Source organism: Camellia sinensis, chromosome 13 (assembly GCF_055761805.1).
Source record: "Camellia sinensis isolate YWXY chromosome 13, ASM5576180v1, whole genome shotgun sequence".
In the NCBI taxonomy this organism is placed as follows: domain Eukaryota; kingdom Viridiplantae; phylum Streptophyta; class Magnoliopsida; order Ericales; family Theaceae; genus Camellia; species Camellia sinensis.
The window spans coordinates 138,831,147-138,855,297 of NC_138973.1; the positions used below are offsets into that span (position 1 = coordinate 138,831,147).

At 36.4% G+C, this 24,151-nt stretch overlaps 1 protein-coding gene across 1 annotated transcript in view; it reads left to right on the plus strand.

Moving 5' to 3' along the window:
• Window positions 1-23,852, plus strand: part of LOC114306199 (DENN (AEX-3) domain-containing protein) — a 32,484-nt gene extending 8,632 nt beyond the window's left edge. The window contains exons 11-19 of the mRNA XM_028251398.2: window positions 110-199; window positions 2,212-2,274; window positions 2,768-2,842; window positions 2,996-3,046; window positions 3,605-3,682; window positions 17,636-17,770; window positions 22,156-22,263; window positions 23,027-23,092; window positions 23,486-23,852. Coding sequence (XP_028107199.2) covers window positions 110-199; window positions 2,212-2,274; window positions 2,768-2,842; window positions 2,996-3,046; window positions 3,605-3,682; window positions 17,636-17,770; window positions 22,156-22,263; window positions 23,027-23,092; window positions 23,486-23,554 — 735 coding nt within the window. The 3' untranslated portion in view covers window positions 23,555-23,852. The remainder of the gene's footprint in view (window positions 1-109; window positions 200-2,211; window positions 2,275-2,767; window positions 2,843-2,995; window positions 3,047-3,604; window positions 3,683-17,635; window positions 17,771-22,155; window positions 22,264-23,026; window positions 23,093-23,485) is intronic.
• The last annotated feature ends 299 nt before the right edge of the window (window positions 23,853-24,151 follow it).

The window sequence follows — 24,151 nt, forward strand, 5'->3', positions numbered from 1 at the left end:
CTCTTTTATATTTTTTTTATTATTATTTAATGTTTTTCTTTTGATAAACTTCGTTACTTGGTGTTCGTTATGTTTTCTGTCTTCTCTTACATGCGTCTGGTTTCTTTAGGCACACAGTGCCCTCATGGCGGAGGAGGAGGCAAAGTCTTTATCTGTATGGGCTGTTGCATTGCTATGTGGCTCCTTACGACTTGAGAATGTGAGTCTGTGGTCCAGTTTGGAAGTAGCATGTTTGTGTCCTTCAAAAGAAAGCATTTATGTATATCCTTGTTTTCCCATGTTTCTTGATTGTTGTTGATTTTTGTAATCAATTTTCTGGGAATCATGTTTCAATTTCATATCAATAACAAATGTCATCGTCACTTTATCATGAACCTTTCATTTTCTTAACAATAATGAATCAAATACAGTGACAGTTGTTGCACAATATTGATAATGTCAACTTAATGCGAAGATGTTGATAACCTTCTTGTTATGCTTTGAATGTTCTTTCGTATTGATGTTACAGTCATATAGAGATTCTTCAACATTAACCTGAGCTTTATTGGGATTACGCTGTGTCCATCATTTTTCAGTGTACTTCCCTTTTCACTTTATGCTCCAGGAACTTGTGATATCTGTTCTTGTGTGCCTTCTTGTCTTCCAATTTAAGGATATTTAATTTTTTTTTAAACATAGTTAATTTTCAAAGTCAAATTAGTACAATATCAAGAGGGAAAACCCAAAACAATTGTCTACAATGTTATGAGAAAAGGTATGTCTAGCTATTATTTAATTGAAGATGTTCCTTTAGATAGAGTAGATGATGAAATAAACATGTGCAATAGATTCTTTGCCTCAAGTTGGGATATGACTCTCTGTAGTTGTGTTGGAAACTATCTTAACTGAACACTGAACTTGCAAGAACAAAGGATGGATCTTTTTGTTGAAAGAAATGAACAAGAAGGATTACATATCAATACTAAAAAAGTGGATCATCAAACATGATTACCGACCAGGATCCATTGAACAAGCTGGGATACAAACTTCAGATGATTGAAAAGGCAACCTTGGCAGAGTACCCCAAATGCCTCATATGTGGTTTTTTTATGTACCCACTTCTATCTTCTTAAGATTAATACTATGAAACAAGATAAATTGAACATTTTGTAAACCCCAAGGGGTTGGCCTGGTGGCAAGGCCTTGGGTCTTGGGGGTGTGCTTCTTTCAAGGTTCAGGGATCGAAACCTTTTAGGTGCTAACAATTCCTTGGGGCCATCGGACTGGGAGAAAACCCTTGAATTAACGGTGATGCACTTGCGGGAAACTTCTTGCCGAGGGCTTGTGCACCCTGGGGAGTAGTCGGGCTTTGTTCCAGACACTCCAGTGGCAATAAAAAAAATATAAAATAAAAAAATTGAACATTTTGTACTGTCACTGAAGTACATTGGATGGTTTTGGGGTGTTTGTAGGTCCTGCTTGGTGCATGGGCAAAGGTCTATGAATATTATCAAATCACATATTAGAAAATATAGGAAAGATGATAGAATCAGTCTTAAGATATTCTATGTGCAACTCAAGAGTTTGGTTATTTTGTGATGGCTTGGCTATATTAACCTTTTTTAAACTAGTAATGCTGATACATGTTTTATTCCCAAGCGGGGGATCTGTGGTTTTTTGGGTACCACATGGACTAGAGGCACCTTTTTTGCAGGTTTAGATTACTTTTTTTTGTCCCTTCCCCCCACCGAAGTATCATTGTCCTTGTTGGCTTTCTGATTCACATGAATACACAATAGACTCGTGCAATTGCTTCCAGGTTTTTGATATTGCAGATTTTCAAGCTGTAACTCTTCTCTAATGACCTGTTTGGTGGTTTGGAACACCAGAATCTGCCCTTACAGTGGATCTGAAAGACCCCAAATTTCAATTATATTTCTTGTGATAAAGAATAAAAAATAAGTGAAACCAAAATCAAAATCATTAGATTGTTGGGCATAAATTATCTAGTGTTCTAACAACAGGAACTGAAAGGTGATATGACATCTGTCAATTGGTTTTAATTCAGTTTTGCTCAATTTTGTGTTGTTCAGACTGAATATGTTTATTTTGTCGAGTCCCATATGTTGTTACTTGGTGGTTTTAACCTATGTTTTGCTACAGTGATTGTCTAGAATTTTATATGATGGTTGAATAAAGTTATGAGGTGTTGATTCTACTCGCATATTACAGGTGTTAACATTGTTTGCTGGGGCTCTCCTGGAGAAGCAAATTGTGGTTATTTCTTCAAATTTGGTACGTGTACTTGCATCAAATTGATCATGATTTTATGTGGATGTCATTCGTTCTGTAGTGAGAAAATTTGGTTCCTGTGCTTTATACACACAACCCCTGCTTTTACTTTTTTTCTCACAGAATAAATCTAGGACATATCATATTCGTTGATATGGACTGTTAATGCCCACACCAAGAAAAAAAATATTGAACACCAATCATAAGCCGGAGGCGGACATGTTTCTGCCTAGAAGGGAGTGAATAGGCCAAACTCTCAATTCAAATTACCACAATTAAAACTCATCAAGGAAAATAAATAATTCAATGATCCAATGACATCATATATATATATATATATCAATTACTGATAAGCCATCCGCACAATATCACAGTAAAATAAATACAGACAAAGGACAAAAACCTTTGGGAACAATAATCTCCTCCTGTAAAAAACCACAGGTCATTGTGCCTGTCAAATCCATTAGATCAAAAGTTTAATTTGTTTGGTTTACAGGGTATATTGTCTGCTTTGGTCCTGTCCATAATCCCACTGATTCGTCCTTACCAATGGCAGAGCTTGTTGATGCCGGTATTGTTCCTTCCTGAACTTGATATGTTTAATTCAGCTTTTCATGAACAATTATTTCTTCCGGGGCATTGAATTGTTGCCAAATTCTTTTATTTTTCTTCTGGTTGTTCGTTTGGACTATTATTTTCATTGTTTGTATGTATGAACTTCCAGGTTTTGCCAAATGACATGCTGGACTTTTTGGATGCCCCAGTCCCATATGTAGTAAGTTCTCAACTCTGTATGGTCCAGTAAGAAAAGAAAAAAGAAATCTCCAATACTTGGGATTTGTGCATCTCATTTCTGTACTTCAAACCATGTCATATGTACGATAAGTCTGTAAGTCTATAATCTATAATCCATAAATACTGCAAGTCTGACTATATGAGGATGCTACAGCCTATAGATGCTGGTGTTGGTTGTCCTGAGTTAAAAATTTCATAGCATAATTTATTTGGCCAGAATTGTTACTTGTTCGTTATTCTTTTGGTATTGTTTTAATGTTATAAATATATATATGTTGATAAAATGCGATTTTTCCAATGGTGATATTTTTGTTATTTAAACATGTAGCATTTGATTTATCTCTTTGAGCTTGAAGTTTTACTTTTCCAGTATTATAAGAAGTCATTTGAGTTGTGCATGTATTGCACTTTTTTTCTCTTGGATTTCATATTTCTTCTGTAAGAATGCTCTGTGGTTCATATTTCTTTATTTGTCATATGATCATTATTCTTTCCTTTCTGTCGTAGCACATCCTGACATTTAATTGTATTGGAGTAGGTTGGTGTAAAGAACAAAACCACTGAAGTGCAGTCAAAATTAACAAATGCCATTCTCGTTGATGCAAACAAGAACCAGGTGTGTATCTCATGCACATCCCTCTTTATAGTTGCACACCTACATTTTATTTTTGATAAATAAGGAGTAAATTTTATAGAAAAAGCATCAAGATGATGCTAACACATACAGGCAACACCTCATCTATATCTAAACATATAAAGAATCAATGAAATCCATAAAGGAAAACACATCCGGATCCACTGTCCCCAAAACCCAACTAGACAAAACTATAAAAAACCTATTCTTCAAACAAGGCACCGAAGCTGTTGACCCTTGGAAAACCCACCGATTACGCTCCAACCAAACCATCCGCATCAACATGAAGGTGCCAAGACCCAAGCCTTCTGACGCCTCTTCCCCACTTGACACCCCCCTTCCAACTACACGACACCTGTCATACCCTGATTTTCAAAGATCAATTAGGTGGAAACTAATAAACCTAAGCGTGAGCTTTTTAAGTAAAAACTCTCTTTATTACTTAGTTCATACTCAAAATCACTTTCCTTAGCCAATTCTCAATAAATTCGCAAAATTTGGTTTGCATTGAGAAACATGTCATTTGATAGCTTTTGAAATAATTCACCCTTTTTAAGTTTAAAAACTCTAGCATTCTCCTACGTACTAAACATATCAGCGCACAAACTAACAAAATGAAGTATATTATGTGGTAATGAAAATAAATGTTTTTACAAATCCAAAATTAATTAATACAATAATCTGAAAAAAGGTGTAAAGGCACACAAGCCCAATTAACATAGGATCTAAACTTAGCAAAACAAGTAAGTCTCGACACTCATGCCGACAGACAAAAGTAATCTCATTGCTTACTTAGTAAACATGTTAGTGTCGTGACAAGTAAAATTATGCAATGAAATGCCCAATTTCCGGATTAACTTGCTTAATCTTATTAAGTTCATCTTATTTAATAACTCACACTAGGACAATTACATAAAAGAAATAATCCGAAATCAATAACCGCTAACAATGACTTGCTAATACATACCGTGTCCAAGTAGTAAATAAGTACATAATAGGTCCTACCTTGATCACGCCCCAGGCTCCCTCCAGGTTGCACGTTAGAAAGGAACTCCATGCTCAACCACCGGAGGCTACTACTGCTCTAAACTGTGCAACATCCGGGGGTCTAACCCACAAATAGCTAGATCCACTGTCTCTCTCAAGTGTGCTGGACCACAATACCGGCTATAAGCCTATAACTCGGGCCAAGCCCGTAAAATCAATAATGCTGGGACGCACTCGAAAAACAACTAAGTATAGTAAATACCAAAACTGATTATTTAATACTTAGATTCCCACTATTCGATAAACCAAACCAAACCAAGTCTTAAATCCCATCATTACATGAATTCTTCTTCTCTACTCGACTCTATCGAAGGCCATTTTGTTAATTAAATTCAAGGGGTTTATATCTCTATTTACTACATTAGCTCACGTTAATTTAGGTCTGCTTCTTCCCCTAACACTTATATCTACCGTTGTTGTATCACATCTTTTCACTACTGTCTTTGTTGATCTTCGTTGTATATGGCCAAACCACTTCAATGTATTCTCTTTCAACTTATCTTCTATCAGTACTACTTCTATCCATTCTCGAATATACTCATTCTTAACTCTATCTTTTCTAGTCTTGCCATACGTACACATCCACCTATTCCCACTATTCGATAGTTAGAGTAATTTCCAACACTTAGCCATTTTTTTTTGTCAACAATGCTCTTTTTAGCCAATTTTACCAATTTGCCCCTACGATTATAATAGTAATATACTCTTAGTGTGAAATGCCCAATATGCCCCTAAAGCACAATTTACCAGATTACCCCTAAGGTTTTAGTTACCAAAATGCCCTCAAAGCATGATATTACCAATTTGCCCTTCATGAACCCCAATTTAATTTCTTACGTGGCAATTTCAATTAAATAACTGCAAATATTCCCAAATGACTATGTTACCCCTAGAGTGTGAAAATTACCTTTCTTGCCTTTATAAAATAATCCAAATAACTTATAAACACAACTAAAATAATAAAATAGTCATGGAAACATATATTTTTAAGAAACTAAAAAGCACAACTAGGGTAAAAATCATGGGAAAAATAGTAATTCAACTTTAAATCACACCATCTTTTAGACTAACTCATTTTAACCCATGATTAATCTAACTATATCATTTTCCCCAATTTCTCAAAATTCAAAGTTGTCCAAATCACATGTTCTTTTTACTATTAGTCATCAAACATGCCATACATTGGGGGTGTTTGTTTCAGCTTTTCAGAGCTAACTTATGGCTTTTAGCTTTGAAAAAGTTATTTTGGACTGTTTGGTTAAACTTATTTCAAACAGCTTCTGATTCTAGCAGCTTATTTTAACTCAAAAAAGCTGATTCTGAGAAGCTGCTCACCCCTTGCTTCTGATTATCAGCTTCTGCTGTGGACATGTTAATTTATGTTATACTCTTAATTTTTTTTATTTTTTATTTTTTTAAAAATAGAAAAAGACCCAAATGGACTATAGATTATTATTATTATTTTTTATGAGAAATGTAGACAAACAAAAAATAAAAATTAATTGAAAAAGCTATTTCACAGCTTATTTAACAAACACTACTCAGCAACTTAAATCTATAATCCAACAGCTACACCAAATAGATTAACAATTTCTGATTAAAGTCATAATCTATAATCTTTTAAGGTATAATCTATAAGCTGTTTTAACAGTTACCCCAAACGGGGCCATTACACTTTTTGAGGTTTTAACCCCAAAAAAACCAAAAATTAATGAAATAATACTTTTCATGATTTCAAGAAAGGTAATGTTATATTCAAAGTTCATGAAATCATGTACTAATAACATGTTTAGAGATTTCAAGACAAAAATCCAACTTAACTGTTTTGATAAATAAATAAACATTTTATTGGAAAATCATCAAGATGATGCAATGAATACAGAAAAACCGAAAAGAAAAACCAACTCCTACCCAATCACATCATTCAAAAAATCTAAAAAAGCAAACATATCTGGATCAACCTTCCGCTCAACTCAACTGTATAAAACTGTAAGTAAACGACCTTGGAGCCAAGACACAGAATGAGACGCCTCTTGAAACGTCTGTCTATTCCTCTCGAACCACATTAGCAACGTCAAACACAACGGCGCCAAAGCCCACACATGCCGCCTTTGACGACCAACCCGAACCCTACACCAACTCCACAACATGTCCAACACACCCCGCGGTTGTACCCAAACAATCCCAAAGAGAGAACATATAGAGCCCCACAAACGAAAAGCCACACGACAATGCAAGAACAAATGATCCACAGATTCTGCATCTTCACATCACATACAACACCAATTGACTAAAATATGACCACGTTGCATCAAATTATCAAGTGTGAGATTCCGACCCAAAGTTGCTGTCCACATAAAGAAGGCCAGCTTAGACGGAGTCCTCAGAACCCAAATACTCTGCCAAGAAAAATCCCTTCTCACCTCCCCCACCATATTCCAGTAGAATGATGAAACAGAAAAACGACCCTTAGTCCCCACCACATTCCACACCAAGGCATCCTCCTCCACCCTAGCCACCCCCAACCCATACAAGTGACCTCATAACTCTACCAACTGAGTAACCTCCCAATCCTAAACCTGCCGTTGTAACCTAATATCCCAAACCACCACATCCCCCACCCCCCAAATAAGATGCCACCATAGCCTCCCGATCCATCACAATAGTGAAGATCAAAGGGAAACGATCTTCCATCAAAACATCCCCACACCACCAATCCTTCCAAAAATGCACTCATGACCCATCCCCTACCCGGAACCCCACCTGATCCCAAAACTCTACTCTCCCCAATCAAATACCTTTCCATAACCCACATCCATGAGAGCCAGTCACCTCCCCAGTCCCCTAATCCCCCCTACCTAAACCATATTTAACAGCCACCACCTATCTCCACACCTTTTTTTGGCTCCCAAGCAAACCGCCACAATCATTTACCCAACAAAGCCCTATTAAAAGTCACCAAACTCCGCACCCCTATACCCTCTGCCACTTTGGATTGGCAAATCTTCCCCTAATCCACCAAATGATACCGAAAAACGTTCCCTCCACTACCTCACAAGAACTCCCTTCGAAGTTTCTCAATCCGTCGTGACACAGACACCGGGATAAGATGCAAAGACAAAAAGTATGTCGGAATGTTGCTCAACACTCTTTATCAAAGTCAATCTTCCCTCCTTTTGAAAGATATTGCCTCTTCCACCCTGCTAACCAGCACTAAATGCGTTCCACAACCCCTTTCCATACCTTTTTTTCCTTAAACGTTGCTCCCAATGGCAAACCCAGATAAGTCACCGGTAAAGCCGATACCCTACACCCCAACATTGCCGCTAGCACTGGCAACCTCTCCACCTCCCCCACTGGAGTCAACTCGAACTTCCTCAAATTCACCCGGAGGCCCGATCATGCCTAAAAAACACAACAGAATACATCTCAAGTAACCACCTGCTCCACCGCCACCCCACAAAAAATTAGGGCATCATCTGCATACAACAAATGAGAAACAAACAAAGGCATGAATCAACTAAATAACTCATATTTTAGATCAAGTACACACTAATCATACTTCCATAGATAAAATCATGCCATAAATTTTGAAATAAAACGCTAGCATGCTTTCTAAACAAGATATGAGAAAAACCCTACCTCTTTGAAGCTTTAACAACTAAACATATGGAGGAAAGAGGTTGAAAGGGAGAGATGTTCCAAGAACAAGCTTTGTCCTTCAATTTTGATCTTCAAAACACACTAAAAACCACTTTCAAGTCTTCTAATCACTCCTTAAAGTAAGGTTCTAAGCCTAAAAACACAAGGACACTTGCTTTGACAAACAAGAATCGAGGCAAGGGTTTTGTATGAGAATCGTAGAGGGAGGAGGGGACAAATTTACAGAGAGAAGAGAGTGGGAGAGTGTCACGGTTTGGGGGATGAAGTGACTGAAATGAGGGCTTCTTCCCTTCTAACTCAACCCCTAACAGCCCTAAACTAACCCTAGGTTAACCCTTAACCAAAGTTGTAACTAATGCTAAGTTTGAATCTTCCTCACCCTAGGTTCAAAAATCAGATTCAAGTATACATAAATATATATACATTTCCCAAATGGTGAATGGAAAAGAAGGTGCAAGTAAAACCCAAGTGTTTGTATGCATTATTTGAGATAAAGATGACAAATGTGAGGGAAAAGAGCGAGACAGATTCAGCTGGTCCTCCAGGATTCCAAAAAAAGAAAAAAACATTATATTTGCTTAGTTCAAGGGTCTTGTGCTTCCCTTAAAACCCTAGCTAAAAATTGTATAGTTTCGGACAAAAAAAATGCTCAATTTCTATACTAGAATTTCACGAAATTCGTGGAGTCAACTAATAATAATTAAATACACAAATAATAGTTTCTGAACTCGGAGAGTCCATGTCTCAAATCTCAAATCGGATCAGGCTCGCGTGCGTGCAATATGCGAAATGAGGTAATCGATGCATTGGGATTCCCAATTCACTAGGATCTCTAGATTAACCAGTAATATTGCACAAGCATAAGGACATCTAATACCAGATCTGGCAATTCCATGTCTTGGATATCGTGCTCAAGTGCATGCAAAACGAGGTACATGAATGCACAAAAAATTAATAAACAAGTTCTAAACTAAAACCATCAGGGAAACGCGTGGACTTAGTTATAATTAATTAAACTTAATTGGTGCTTAATTATATTAAATAAAAGCTCAAATGATTAGGGAAACTAGTGGACTTAGTTATAATTAATTAAACTCAATTGGTGCTTAATTATATTAAATAAAAGCTCAAATTTTTTTTCGGTCGTTACAACACCTCCTTCATAATCCCTGGTTGCACCCAATCCAGACCAAACACTGCAAAAATAATCCCCAAATCTGAAATGTGGGCAATGAAGAAGAAGATGTGACACAGACTCTATTAGAATATATGAAGATCCTATAAATTGTGCTTATTATGAATTTTTATTTATTTTTACTTTTTTTTATACCTTTGATTTATTTCAATTCCTTATCTGAGGGGATTTGATTGTATCTCTCACTCTATTTATATATATGGTGTATCATGTAAATAAGAGTATTAAGTTAAGTGAATAAAAGATGTAGCCCATAGGGCTTTGTGTGTGTAGATGTAAGCTAATATTGGTTGAACCATGTTAAATCTTTATGTTCTTTCCTTTCTCTTTTCTGTCTCTATTATTTCTTCATATTCAACCTTATTGCCTTATTACAAAATTCAACTTGTTATTAGAGCCTACCAAACCCTTGGCTTGTTTCTCTCTAGAGTGCTTTCTCACTCCACCTTTTTTGTTATCAAGGTGTTTTCCCTCTTCCTTGAGTTGATCAATAGTTTGTTGGTTTAGTAAGCAAACTTTGTGATTTTTACTTGTTTTGGGACTGCTGGTGTGTTTGGTAGCATTATTTTGTGATACGCCGAGTTTTTTTGGCTATTTCTCTACCCTTTTAGGGTCCTTGTGCTGATATGAGAAGCACATATTTGATTCTTTTTTTTTTTTAGGCTACCGGTGTGTTCGGTAGCATTCTTTGTGAAATGCCCTTTTTATGGCCTTTTTGTTTGTGGTGATTTGTAGTTGCTTCGGCCTTGTTGCTTTCTCTCTCTCAGTTGGTTTCTTTTATTGCTATCATGATTGATTCAATGCACGTTTCTCTATTACAAGATATTGGTTCCTTACCTATGTTCAGTGAAGTTGTCATTGAAGGGAATTATTACAATTGTTGTTGTCATTTGACAACTTCATTATAGTTGTTTGTGATGATCATCCTATTTTTAAGTTCAAGTTGGACACTTCACTTCAACTGTTCCGTGTTCCAATTTGAGGGGGAGTGTTGAAGATAAGATTATATTGTCAAAGATATTAGAAAATATGAAAGATATTAAAATATATGGAGATATCATGATTTGTACTTCTTATGATTTTTTGTAACTTAGATTTATTTCAATTCCTTATCTGAAAGGATTTGATTGTATCTCTCACTCTATATATATGGTGCATCATATAAACAAGAGTATTAAGTTGAGTGAATGGAAGATTTAGTCCATAGGGCTTTGTGTGTGTGGATATAAGCTGATATTGGCTGAAAATGAATCCTACTTTGAATCGATTAAATGCTAAGTTGTTTCTGTTAAGTGATGCGTTGCGCTAACCTCCGAGTGTTTCGAAAGTGAGCAAAGGGCACCGCATCGACGCCTGGGTGCGGTGAAAAATGGGAAAAGATTTTTGCATTTTTTTGGATGAGCATGGGTAAACTATAGGTTTAGGGTAGTCACATGGCATGTACGAACTTTAACTAGTAAGACTATGAAATTGGTAGATGTCATGATTAGGAGGAGAGTTTGTATAGGTTGCGTACAAGAAACTGAGTGGATAGGTAAGAAAGTTAGGGAAATAGAGAATATCGGTTTTAAACTATATTATAGTGGCAAAGATAGACACAGGAATGGGATAGGAATAATAGTTGCCAAGGGTCTTGTAGAAAATGTAGTTGCGGTCATTAGGAAATGTGATAGGATTATGTTAGTGAAGCTAGTTGTTAGAGAGAATATAGTGAACGTTATTAATGCATACGGCCCCCAAGTAGGATTAGATGATCAGACTAATAGTTAAGCTAGTTGTTAGAGAGAATATAGTGAACGTTATTAATGCATACGGCCCCCAAGTAGGATTAGATGATCAGACTAATAGAGATTTTTGGGACCAAATGGATGAGGTATTATAGGAGATACCCATAGGAGAGAACCTAGTGATAGGTGGAGATTTCAACGGCCATGTAGGAATACATAAACTAGGTTATGAGAGGGTGCATGGTGGGTATGGTTTTGGTGATAGAAATGAGGCTGGAGAGAGTATTTTAAATTTTGCATTGGCTTCTGACCTAGTGGTAGCTAATACTATGTTTACAAAGAGAGAGGAGCATTTGATAACCTTTAAGTTGGTCTAAGGCTTAAGTTGGTCTAAGGCTTGTGACATATGGTTGCATAGGTGTTTGATATCTAGGTAATGTATCTGTTCATGTTCCCTATCTTTTGATTGGAATATGGATCTTGAACAAGTCATTTGGTTGTTTTTTTTTCATTTAAAGTTTGTCTTATTTTTGTCTTCTGGTTTCCAGTTGTTCTGTCTTCTCGGTTCGTTTTGTATGTAGCTGCTTTAGGTCCTGGGGTATGCCCCTTGTATTCTTGTAAATCTTTTGGCTATGTTTGGAACGATTTCCAAACTATGATTCTTCCCCCATATTCCAATATGATGTTTGGATAGGATGTTCAAAGTATACTTCTACAACATTTAGAAAACTCTGTAGAAAACTCACACAGAGGCGCGATTTTCAATTTTTTTTTTTTAACATTTAGCCTAACCGGTCGTCCCACCGGTTGACCGGAACAGTGCAAATTTTTTTTTTGACAATTGACATATGTTAATTTTTATATATTTGAAAAAAATATTTTCCGAATTTTTAAAAAAAATTTATGTGCTTTAATAGAATTTTAAGTTGTATGTTTGGTTATGAGTTGTAAGTTTTTGTATCAAATATCATATGTCACATCAAAAATTTTCCATTTAATTCAAAACTCTTTTACCAAACAAATTTTTCACACTCAAATCATAATTTCAAAACTCACAAACTCAAAATACAACTCCTACATTCAAATTATATTTAGAAAGCTCTACCAAAGCAACCTTTGTTTTTATTTATGACTTATGCACCCAAAAAAAAAAAAAAGAGAGGAGCATTTGATAACCTTTAAGAGTGGGTCAATTAGGAGTCAAATAGATTACTTTCTAGTAAGAAAAGTGGACCGTCTAAAAGGTAGCTACTGTAAAGTGATTTTAAGAGAGAGCCTGACGTCTTAACGTAGGATTTTGGTACTAGATCTATGCTTTAAAGGGAAATACCAAGTTAGGAAGGATATTGGGTATCGTAGGACGAGATGGTGGAGCCTAAAAGGGGATAAATTAGAAATATTTAAGAATAGAATGGATGAAGAAGGTACTTGGGACTTGGAAGATGATGCTAACGCTATGTGGAATTCGATGGCTAATTGTATGAGGAGAATCTCACGGGAAGTCCTTTGGGCGAAAGGAAAGGGACTCAACTCTAAGGGAACTTGATGGTGGAGGGAGGAGGTTCAAGCGGTAGTAAAGACAAAAAAAGTGCTTTAAAAAGTGGCATAAGGATAGAACTGAGGAAAATCTTAAGAGTTACAGATTGACTAATGAGGAGATCAAAAAAGTAGTGAGAGAGGCTAAGTTGAAAGCCTATGATGACCTATACACTAGATTAGATAGTAAGGAGGGAGAGGATAATATACAAACTTGTTAAGATAAGAGAGGAAAACAAGAGATTTTAATCAAATTAAGTGCATCAAGAGTAAGAACTCTAAGGTGTTGGTGAAGGATGAAGAGATTAAGGTGAGGTGAAAGATCTATTTTGAGAAATTATTAAATGAGAAACATGGAGGAAGGTCGAAAGGGGAGGAAGTAGCCAGTAATAAGGAAAACCAAGGTTGCAAGTTCTATTGTAGGATTAGGAATTTTGAAATAGAAATTGCACTTAAGAAGATGAAATCGAATAAAGCTTTAGGACCGGATGATATCCCCATTGAAGTTTGGAAAATGTTTGGGTAAGAAGAGAGTTGCTTGGTTGACTAGATTATTTAGCAAGATTTTATTGACTAGGAAAATGCCAGAGGAGTGGGGAAAGAATATTTTAGTGCCAATTTATAAGAATAAATGAGATGTTCAGAATTGCAACAACTATAGAGGAATCAAGCTAAAGTGTCATATAATAAAAGTGTGGGAGAGAGTGGTTGAACGTCGATTGCGAGATATAACAGAGGAGTCAGAGAATCAATTTAGATTTATGCCTGACAGGTCAACGATGGAAGCGATCTATCTTTTGAGGAGAGTAATACAAAAATATAGAGAAAAGAAAAGAGGCATTCATATGGTTTTTATCGATCTTGAGAAAGTATATGAGAGAGAGTCTCAGGATATAATCTGATGGGTGCTAGAGAAGAAATGGGCGACAAAAGGTTATATTGATGTGATTAGGGACATGTATGCAGGTATGGTAACCACTATTAGATCGCCCGCTGGAGAGACAAGTGAATTTTCAATTATTGTGGGATTACACCAAAGATCTACCTTAAGTTTTTATCTTTTTGTTTTAGTTATGGATGAGTTGACAAGAAATATTAAGGATGGTGTGCCATGGTATATGCTTTTTGTAGATGATATCGTATTAGTGGATGGGACTAGAGGAGTTAACACTAAGTTGGAGACTTGGAGAGAAGCATTTGAATTTAAAAGATTTAGGATAAGCAGAATTAAGCCAAAGTACATGGAGTGTAATTTTACTAATATTAACAATGGAAGCAGAGAAGAGGTGAAGATTGTGAATGGTTGGGGAGATTGGAGCGGATGTGATTCATAGAATTAAGGCAAGGTGGCTTAAGTAGAGGAGTGCGTCGGGAGTACTGTGTTATAAACGAGTACCCACTAGATAGAAGGAAATTCTATAGAATGACTATTAGACCAGCGATGTTGTATGGGACGGAATGTTGGACAACTAAGAAATAACATGTAGATAAGATAGAGTGTTGCTAAGATGATAATGTTATGGTGGATGTGTGGTAAGACTAGAAAAGACGGAGTTAGGAATGAGTATATTCGTGAATGGACAAGAGTAGTATCGATAGAAGATAAGTTGAGAGAGAATAGATTGAAATGGTTTGGTCATATACAACAGAAACTAATAGAGGCAGCAGTGAATATATACGATACAATAACGGTAGATGGAACTAATAGGGGAAGAGACATACCTAGATTGACATGGTTAGTGTAGTAAATAGAGATATGAATCTTCTAAATTTGACTAACTAAATGGCCATGGATAGAGTCGAATAGAGAAGAAGGATTCATGTAGCCGATCCCAGTTGATGGAACTTAAGGCTTGGTTTGGTTTGGTTTAGTATGGTATTCAACCTTAGTACCTTATTACAAAATTCAACTCGCATCTAGACAACATAAACAACACCAATTGACTAGAATCTAACCACGACGAATCAAATTATCCAAAGTCAAAATCAGATCATGCACAATCGTTCACATAAAAAATGCCATCTTGGATGGCACAACAACCACCCACACACCCTGCCAAGGAAAAGCAACATCCAAGGGTCCCACCTGGGCCTGATAAAACAATGACACCGAAAAACCCCCTTTAGCCTCCTTACAACACCACACCAAACCATCCTCCTCCAACCCAACCCCCTAAACCATAAGATCTACTAATTGACCAACCTCCCAAACAAACATTGCCCCACGAAGCCTCACATCCCACACGGTCCACCTACTAAAGTCAAATAAGAAGCCACTTCCGCATCCTTCTAATTGGCAAGCCGAAATAGCAACGGAAACTGAGATGCCAAAGTTTGAGCACCAAACCACCTATTCTTTTAGAACCGTACCCCGATCACCCCTACCCACCTAATCCACCTCCAAAACTCTCCCCTCCCTAGCCAAATACCTTTACACAAACCACTACTATTGAGTTAACCTTACTTCCCTAGGGCACCATTCCCCCACCCAATTCCATATTTCGCAAGCACCACCCGACGCCAAAGCTGATCTGATTCCCCCCACGAATGGCCATAGCCACTTCCCCAACAACGCCCTATTAAAAGCTACTAACTAACTTTGGACTACAAATTGACTTCCAATCCACTAAATGAAACTTAAACTCATCACCCATCCCACCCCAAAGAAAATAATGCTATTACTTTTCCAGCCACTGAAACCGGAATGACATGCACCGACATAAAACACATCGGAATACTCCATAACGTACTCTTGATCAAAGTCATCCTCCCCACACACCCTGTCCGAAGTTGTCATGGCATTGCAGACCCAAGTCGTCGTTGGTTTGCATTGAAGCTGCATGCTAATAAGCCCTTGCCTCCCGACGATGACCTTCCCCCACTAGCTCTGACCTGCCTTCCATAGCCCCGCCCTGGCCGAAAGAACTATGGATGGACCCGAAAACCCTCTGGATGGATAAATGGATTGGCACCCACATTTTGGAGCAGACCAGTCTGTAACACATTTCAGCCCATACCAACCACATGCCTTGACTTGCCCACTTTAGCAAACCCATTTCTAACACCCAACTGTCTGTGAGCACTCCACTGGCCCAAACCCCTGTAGTCCAAACCATTCCCCATCCTAGGCAGCCCAACCGTAGGCTTCATCACTTGGCCCAACCCAAACCAGCCAAAACAGATTAATGCCCAACCCCCAACCCCAGACCTCGCCCTTGCTCCAAACCTGACCCAAACTTCTTCACCCTCAAACTAGAGCCAGCACGACCCACCACCTACTTCCATGATCTAGCCCAAAATCACGACAACCATCTTGGTCAACCGCTGACTTGCAGTTTGACGCCCTTGTTCCAAATGAATCAGACACTGCTGGTCAGTTCGCCCCAACCCTTTATCGACCACCATCGACGGCCGCTGCCCGTGAACCTAACCACCACTCGGATCAAAACCTTCGAGGACCAAAACAAGGCCCTTCCAATGACCCTCTGATTGAGGAACGAAAATTTGCTGATGTTGAGATCCCATCATCACCACCATTTGACCAGTCTGCCTCCTGATCATTGCACAACCAACATGCACAGCTCCGCCAACGACCCCACACCCGACCTAGAAAACCTATCACTCTCTGCTGCCGCTCGCAGCCTGGCTACCAACCAACAAATCTCCTCACAAATCAAGTCGATTTCCTTACACAACTGTTGACCTCTTTCAACAATCAACAAATATAGAATCGGCTGCTTCCTCAATCTCAAACGAACGTGGACCCAAAAACAATAACCACCGCTGCCGACGACCAACCTCCGGCTTAGCCAATAGATTGATCATTCTCTCTCCTTCCTCTTAAAGAAGTCCAGCCTCACTTTCACCACCCACCACACACTTGGTATCATCTTTTACAAGTTGATGTTTTTTTCCTGATGAATTGATACGGTTACATGATCAAGAATCATATAGGTGTAGTACAAACTATTCGAAAAGTAGCTCTCTCTCTCTCTCTCTCTCTCTCTCTCAACATAGAGAAAAAATGTCAGATAACTGGGATTCAAGGAGGCCAGGTCAGGCCAGGACCGACACTATCTTACGAACACCTACATTGAGACTAGTTGCTGCGCAAAGTAGACATAGTCCTGAATTTCCATTTTTTTACTGATTGATTAAGAGGGCAATAAGCTTAATCACATGGTATTTGATTTCTATATGCAGTTTGGTTAAAAACTATTCCAGTTCACAAATAACATATGCAGGAGAATCCGATTATTCATAAATCTGTCTCATCAAGCTGATGGGTGGGGAAAGGGTTGACATGCATCAAAGTGCATATTCTTAGGACATTGATCAGTGGATTCAAATGAGCTGTGATTAATAAAACATATAAAATACTTTGATCCTTTCTGTGAACTATATGATTAATCTTGGTTACAGGTATGGGGTGGCCTTGATTGGGGATTAAATATTATTGTTAGGCCATTAAATTTTTCTTTGGAGTATTTTAATTTAACAATTAGGACTGATTTTGACATGGATATGCAAGGCAATGTGGGTCAGTCTTAATCAAAGCTCTAAAATATGCTAGTACAAGTATGCTTATCGTTATATGCCCCGCTAGCATAGCTTGCAATTGCTTGCTTTTATCTTTTTACATTATTTCTTTTTGCTGCTTTCATTTGGTTGTTTCATTGCCTCATATTGTTGTTACATATTAAACTTTAGTTTAACGCACTTTCAAACTCGGCAATCATATATTTTTGCTATTGCATGAGGCAATAGGTGAGGTCGCCAACAATACCTCAACTACCCCAGCAGAAGGAGTTGTACTCATACTTAATTCCTTACCATGCAAAACTTGTGGGAGAGAGTTTCTTGGGGAGAAAAAGGCCAGCGTATGAATGTACTGATGCACAGGTATGTTGTACAAGATTCTATTCTTTTTCAATTTTCCAGTTATATTTAACTGAAAATTCAACTATAGTATATATGGATGGTTATCTGATCAAATGGCTGCAGGTGTTCCCTGTACCATGCATCCTTCAAGGATTTATTCAGTGTGTTTGGTTTGAGTTTTTTGAGTTAAGTTTTTTGAAAACTGAGTTTTTTGATTTTCGTGTTTTTTTGTTTTTAGTGAATTTTTTTAAAATTTTAAATATTTTTTTTACTTTTTTAGATGCACCTTATTTAGATGTATCCAAAAAGTAAAAAATTTGTGAAAAAATATTTTTAAAAATTAATAAATACATAAAAATACAAAAAATGTACTGAATTCTCGTATTTTTTTTTGTATTTTTGATATTTAGTGAATTTTTAAAAGGTTTCTTTCACAAATTTTTTACTTTTTAGGTATATTTATGTTAGGTATGCCTAAAAAGTAAAAAAAATTACTTAAAATATTAAAAAAATCAGTAAAAACAAAAAAACACGGAAAATAAGAAAGTAGAATTTTCTGAAAACAGTTTTTGAAAAATTGAAACCGAGCATGGTGATTAGTTTCTCTTTACCATAGTTACACCTAATAAGTTACATGGCTCAAAATATGACAACTGGTGTTCTTCTGGATAACTGAATGATATATATAAGTTTAACACTGTTTAGCTTGTGTTCCCCATCAATTCATAACTTGACTTACAAACTTTAACAGTGTTTGGATGGGGTGATTTGGTGAGAAGTGATAAGAAATGAAGAGAAACATAACTTTTTCTCATGCTTGGTTTATAAATTAGGTGAGAAATGGTGAGAACTAGCTCTCTTATTTTGCCTATTTCATCTCTCACCAAAAGTGGTGAGAAACAAATTGCTTGGTTATAAAATTTTGGATAAATTACAAATACACCCTTTGAGGTTTGTTTAAAATACTGATTGTTCCCCGTGGTTTGAAAAATTATAAATATCCCATTGTCAGAATTTTTTATTTAACAGAATTAACTGAAAAAATGAAAAAATGAAATTCTTAACTACTCTTCTATATCAAGATTAAATTACTTGAATTATTAATTGAAATGAATTTGTAATATTATTAAAAACAGTTAATTGACTTGATTTATTAATAAAAAGGGTCATTTGTTAGGAAATTGGAAATTTCAAGGGGCGTGATGTAATTTGAGGAACAATAGGGGACAAATCGTATTTTAAGAGAACTTAGGGGGTGTATTTGTAATTTACCATAACATTTTCATAATATCGAGATTGCCCATTAAAATTGTCACACCGCGATTTTTCTAAAACAATTATTTAATTATTATTCATATATTTGAAAACATATTTCTAAAATTAGTAAATATTTGTTTACGCTGCATTCAAAATTTATCAAAGAAGTTTGTCACGTGATGCATCATTTATAAGATTTTCCCTGTTCCCCACATGCAAGCATCCAAATCCATCCAAGCATACAAGTTTAGGCAATCAAGTTCCAAATATAAGGATTACAAAACATTGCAACGCCAGGGCCAAAATACGTGCATCAAGTCTCTACGCCGTACAACATAGTTTAAATGATTAAATATATAAAAATGTAATAATTTCCGACATACTTTCAAATTTGCACTGGTAAATGCTCATTAACAGATTAAAACATGAAAGCGCCAAAACTTCAGCACAAATAGCTTCTCACCCAACTAAGACCCACTTGCATCTAAAATGGAAAATAAAACGGTTTGAGCCCATATCAGTAGATAACGTCTACCAATAACAGGTACCAGCACCACAATGGTGAAGTGTGCGAGTGAGCATGGAGTAGAGTATAACATGTGCAGTTGGCTATGATAAACAAAATGAGAACATATGAGAGAATTCACATATAGAGTAACAAGGGGTTAAACTTTGCATTAACCAGATAGTTAACAGGCATTGCCAAAATTACTAGTTTACAACACACACACACACACACACACACACACACACACACAGACAGTGGGATTGCTTATCCATTGCACCTTGCCTTAGGCATAGGCTAAGTTTTTGGCTTTTCCTGTTGCTATCCTAAGGGACCTGTCATCCCACTTGGCCAAGTTTATGGTCTCTAACCTTGGAGTATAACACCCACATTTTATTCCACACATTCTACATCATACAGTTTCCTTCCCAAAGAAGTGCATTATGTACATCAATTTATCTCAATTCAATTCCTCCCTCGAGGAGTATCCCCAACATAATTAGCACAACAATTCCTCCCAAAAGGGTTCCTATTCCAAGTTATACAATTAGAGCTTGTAACAAGATTTATGAAGTTCTAACATTTTTAATAAGATTCCAAATCAAATTTCATGTTAATGCAATGAAAATCTCACAATTTCAGAATTCACATTCCTACGGTTAGGATCAATTTGGGGTTTTTCAATATCAACATGTTTTACATAAAATTAGGGTGGGATTTAAGTATTTTCAACTCAAAAGAATATCAAAGAATCGTGCTCATCTCATATTTGTAAGAAACAAAGATATGAGAAAGTTTCATACTCATGAATAATTTTAGAAATTAACACAAAACACCAAGGAATACATGTAAAAGGTTGAAACCTCCTACCTAGTGTCCAAATGAAGAAATTTTGGTCTAGAAATGTTGGTAAAAATTACAGATCCAAATGATGAAAAACAAGAGTCTTGGACAATCTACGACTACTCTTTACAAGATTTGGGATTAGTCTCTACTTCTTCCTTCTTGATAGTATTGGTGTGAGCATTCTAGAGTGTTAGTGAGTGAGAAAACTAAGTGCAGAGAGTGTAAGAATGGGTATAAGTTGATGTATCTATGTTATAAATGTATATACAGTGTGGAGCCCACACCCACTAATATAGCATATGACGGAGAAAACAATGCAGCCAAAAATACACTAGCTGGTTGATTGGATCTTATAGAGCAGTTGTTCGCTCTGAGAATTAAAATGGGATACCATAAAGGTATTATCCGCGAATGGAGGGCTCGTGGACCTCCCGATTGACCTAAACCAAACCAAGTTCTAAGTCCCATCAAATGGGGTCGGTTATATAAATCTTTCTTCTCCACCCGACTCTATCAAAGACCATTTGGTTAGTCAAATTAGGGAAATTCATATCTCTATTTACTACACTAACCCATGTCAATTTAGGTTTGTCGCTTCCTCTAACACTTCCCTTTACTGTCACTGTATAGCATCTCTTCACTACTGCCTCTGTTATTCTCCATTGTATATGACCAAACCATCTCAATCTATTCCCTCTCAGCTTACTTCTATCGATGCTACTTCTATCCATTCACGAATATACTCATTCCTAAGCTTTGCCACACATCTACCCTAGTATCCTCATTTTAGCAACACTCATCTTATCTATATGCTATTTTTTAGTTGTCCAACATTCAGTCTCATACAACATTGCTGGTCTAATAGCGTTTCTATAGAACTTTCTTTAAGTCTAGTGGGTACTCATTTATTGCACAATACCGCCGCAAACACACTCCTCCACTTAAGCCACTCCGCCTTAATTCTATGGACCAACCGTTGTGATAATCGATCCTAAGTAATGAAAATCTTCACTCTTAGATAGTTCTTGGTTCTCAATCTTCACTTCTTTGTTTCCATGGTTATTATTACTAAAATTACGCTCTATGTACTCTGTCTTAATTTTGCTTATTCTAAATCTTTTAGATTCAAGTGCTTCTTTTCAAGTCCCCAACTTGGAGTTAACTCCTCTAGTCTCATTCACTAACATGATATCATCTGCAAAAAGCATACATCATATACTGCTAAGTTCTCTCACTTTTGAAGCTCAATCAAACATAACTAAATCCATCTTCCAATAACCCAATTAACACAATGAAATAAATCTAGGGTGGCAATAATTTTAAAAGAAAACAATTAATAATCTAAATTAAATAAACAAAATTGGGATTGTTACAAAAACACAAAGAGAAAGAAATCTTAGTCATATCCATCTCTTACATGCTTTGCTTTATTACCCATCCAAACAAGATAGTGAGAAAATGTAATTATTTCTTTTCTTTTTCTCACCCAGACTAGAAACCCACAAATTTTTTTTTTTTTTTTTTTTTTTTTTTTTCCCTGACCTCTTATACCAAATGCCTGCTAGGCGTTCTTGGGCCATTGGCTTCTTGCCTTTTTATGACTTCATTGTGCATGGTGATTTGAACATTTGTAAAGCTTTGAAAAATAATTGTCTTAGTATTTACATGTTTCCTGTTTGCACTTCATGTTTCCATATTTTATTTAATGCAACATAATTGAAGTGTGTATCTGGTAATATTGCCTAGTAATTTTCTTCGCTTCCAAATTACTGTTTTATGTGTGTTCTTATTATTTTAGGTTGAAGCTGCCAAGGGTTTCTTAGGAGTATTGAGATCTTACTTGGATTCTCTTTGCTCTAACCTTCGTTCTCATACAATTACAAACGTCCAGTCCAATGATGATAAGGTTTATATTTTTCTTTTTTGTTCTTTTGTATTTTTGTAGCTGGGTTTTCTGAAAGAATGGACTGAATGAATTTGCTGAAAGAATCAGGAAATTCTTCATTACTTCTTCAGTGAAGGAAATTATTTTCCTACTTTAATGCTTTCTCCTTAAATAACTAAATTATAGATATTACTACACAATTAAGTCTTAAAATATGGGATAAACTGATAAAATTCAAGATGTGTAGTAGTTAGAAATATCTCAATGGGTGTCTAGATGTACTCCTTTCTCCAGTGAACCAAACTCAATGGAACAGGTATAAGGTTCATTATATTTATACTTTCATCGTGGATGGAAGTTGGCCTATACATGTAACTAGTATATACTTCGTTTGTAATTTGCATGCAAAATTAATTGGTATCTTAGCCTTCTGCAGAGATTGCCCCTAACTGCTTACAATGCAAAAACTTGGCAACAGAGTATGTATTGTTCATGGGTTATTTAGCAGTGTTACCAGCGATTTGAATTTACTTAAAAAGATATTCTTATATAGAGACAATCGGCATGTTTTTTGATTTCGAAGCTTTCACTGCAAGAAGCCCTTTCTTTTTTAGTTATGAAAGTGAGGTCATATTTCTTCATCACACTCTTTTGCAAAGGACACTGCAGGGCTTTGATGCGTAGTCATTCCCACAATCATTGAATAGTTTGTTGATGAACACTCCTTATATTCCAGAATTGACATCAGTAAATTGTTCATTATAATCTTCTCTTTGACCTTTAGGTGTCATTGCTTTTAAAGGAGAGTTTCCTTGAGTCATTTCCCAGTCGTGACCGACCTTTTATGAAGGTATGTTCCTTGCCAATATAATTTATGCTGTTTAATGCAAGTTGTGGAAATTCAGTGACACTGGTTCATTTATCTTGACTACAGTCTGATAAATTCTTATTCTTGGCACCCGTCTCTGTATTTTTATGACATTGTTCCAAGTGTGCTCAATGGTTTGTTAGTGTATACATTACTACTGGGCTTATTTTGGATAATTTATTTTCTTTCACATTTGTTTTGGGATCTCAGTATCGAAAGTTCTAATCTTTCATATCGTTGTTTTGGAACAAATTTCATGTGGTTAGTGGCCATATGATTGCCTCCTGTTCTCTTAGTGCTGTTTAAATTGCGACTTTGTATAGGTAGTAAAAGTAGAAAACATATTATTAATTCTCTTCTTGTTCTGTGATACAGCATTTTGTGGACACGCAACTTTTCTCTGTACATACGGATCTTGTACTCTCTTTCTTTCAAAAGGAGTAGTGCTGCCACGCAAGGTTGGCTGGAAATGTATAATTTTCTTTATCTAGAGAACGCAAGTTCTGTAGCTTATAAATTTTGTTTTTAGCTGACATTTTAATTTAATTCTACCTTATCTCCCCCCCCCCCCCTCTTCCCCGTTTTGTGTTTGATAAGCATTATATCTCTTCTTTCTTCTTATCCTCACAAATCTTCACTGTAATCATATACCTAAACAAAAGATTAGTTTTACAGCAGTTTTGGTGTCATGATCAGACTTGTAATGGTATTCCATATGAAATATGAGTCATATTGTATTCTATATGTATTCCTTTCTACCCCTGTTATTTTGTGGTGGAGGTGGTCCAGACCCATAAACTATGAACAGGAAATGAAGCTCGAATTACGCAATCAAAGACTGAAGCCCACATGGAGGTTGTGCGATGAGATAAGTTCCAAACTCTATTGCTGCTCTGATTTGCTTACCAGTCTCTGCATAATTTATACCATCCTAAGCATAATGGCCATCTCTCTGTAGGAAGCTTGAAGGCACAACTCCAATTCCTCCAAAGTCTGTTTGACCATCTTTTGATCCTTTTTCTTTACTCCCAAGTCTGTCAT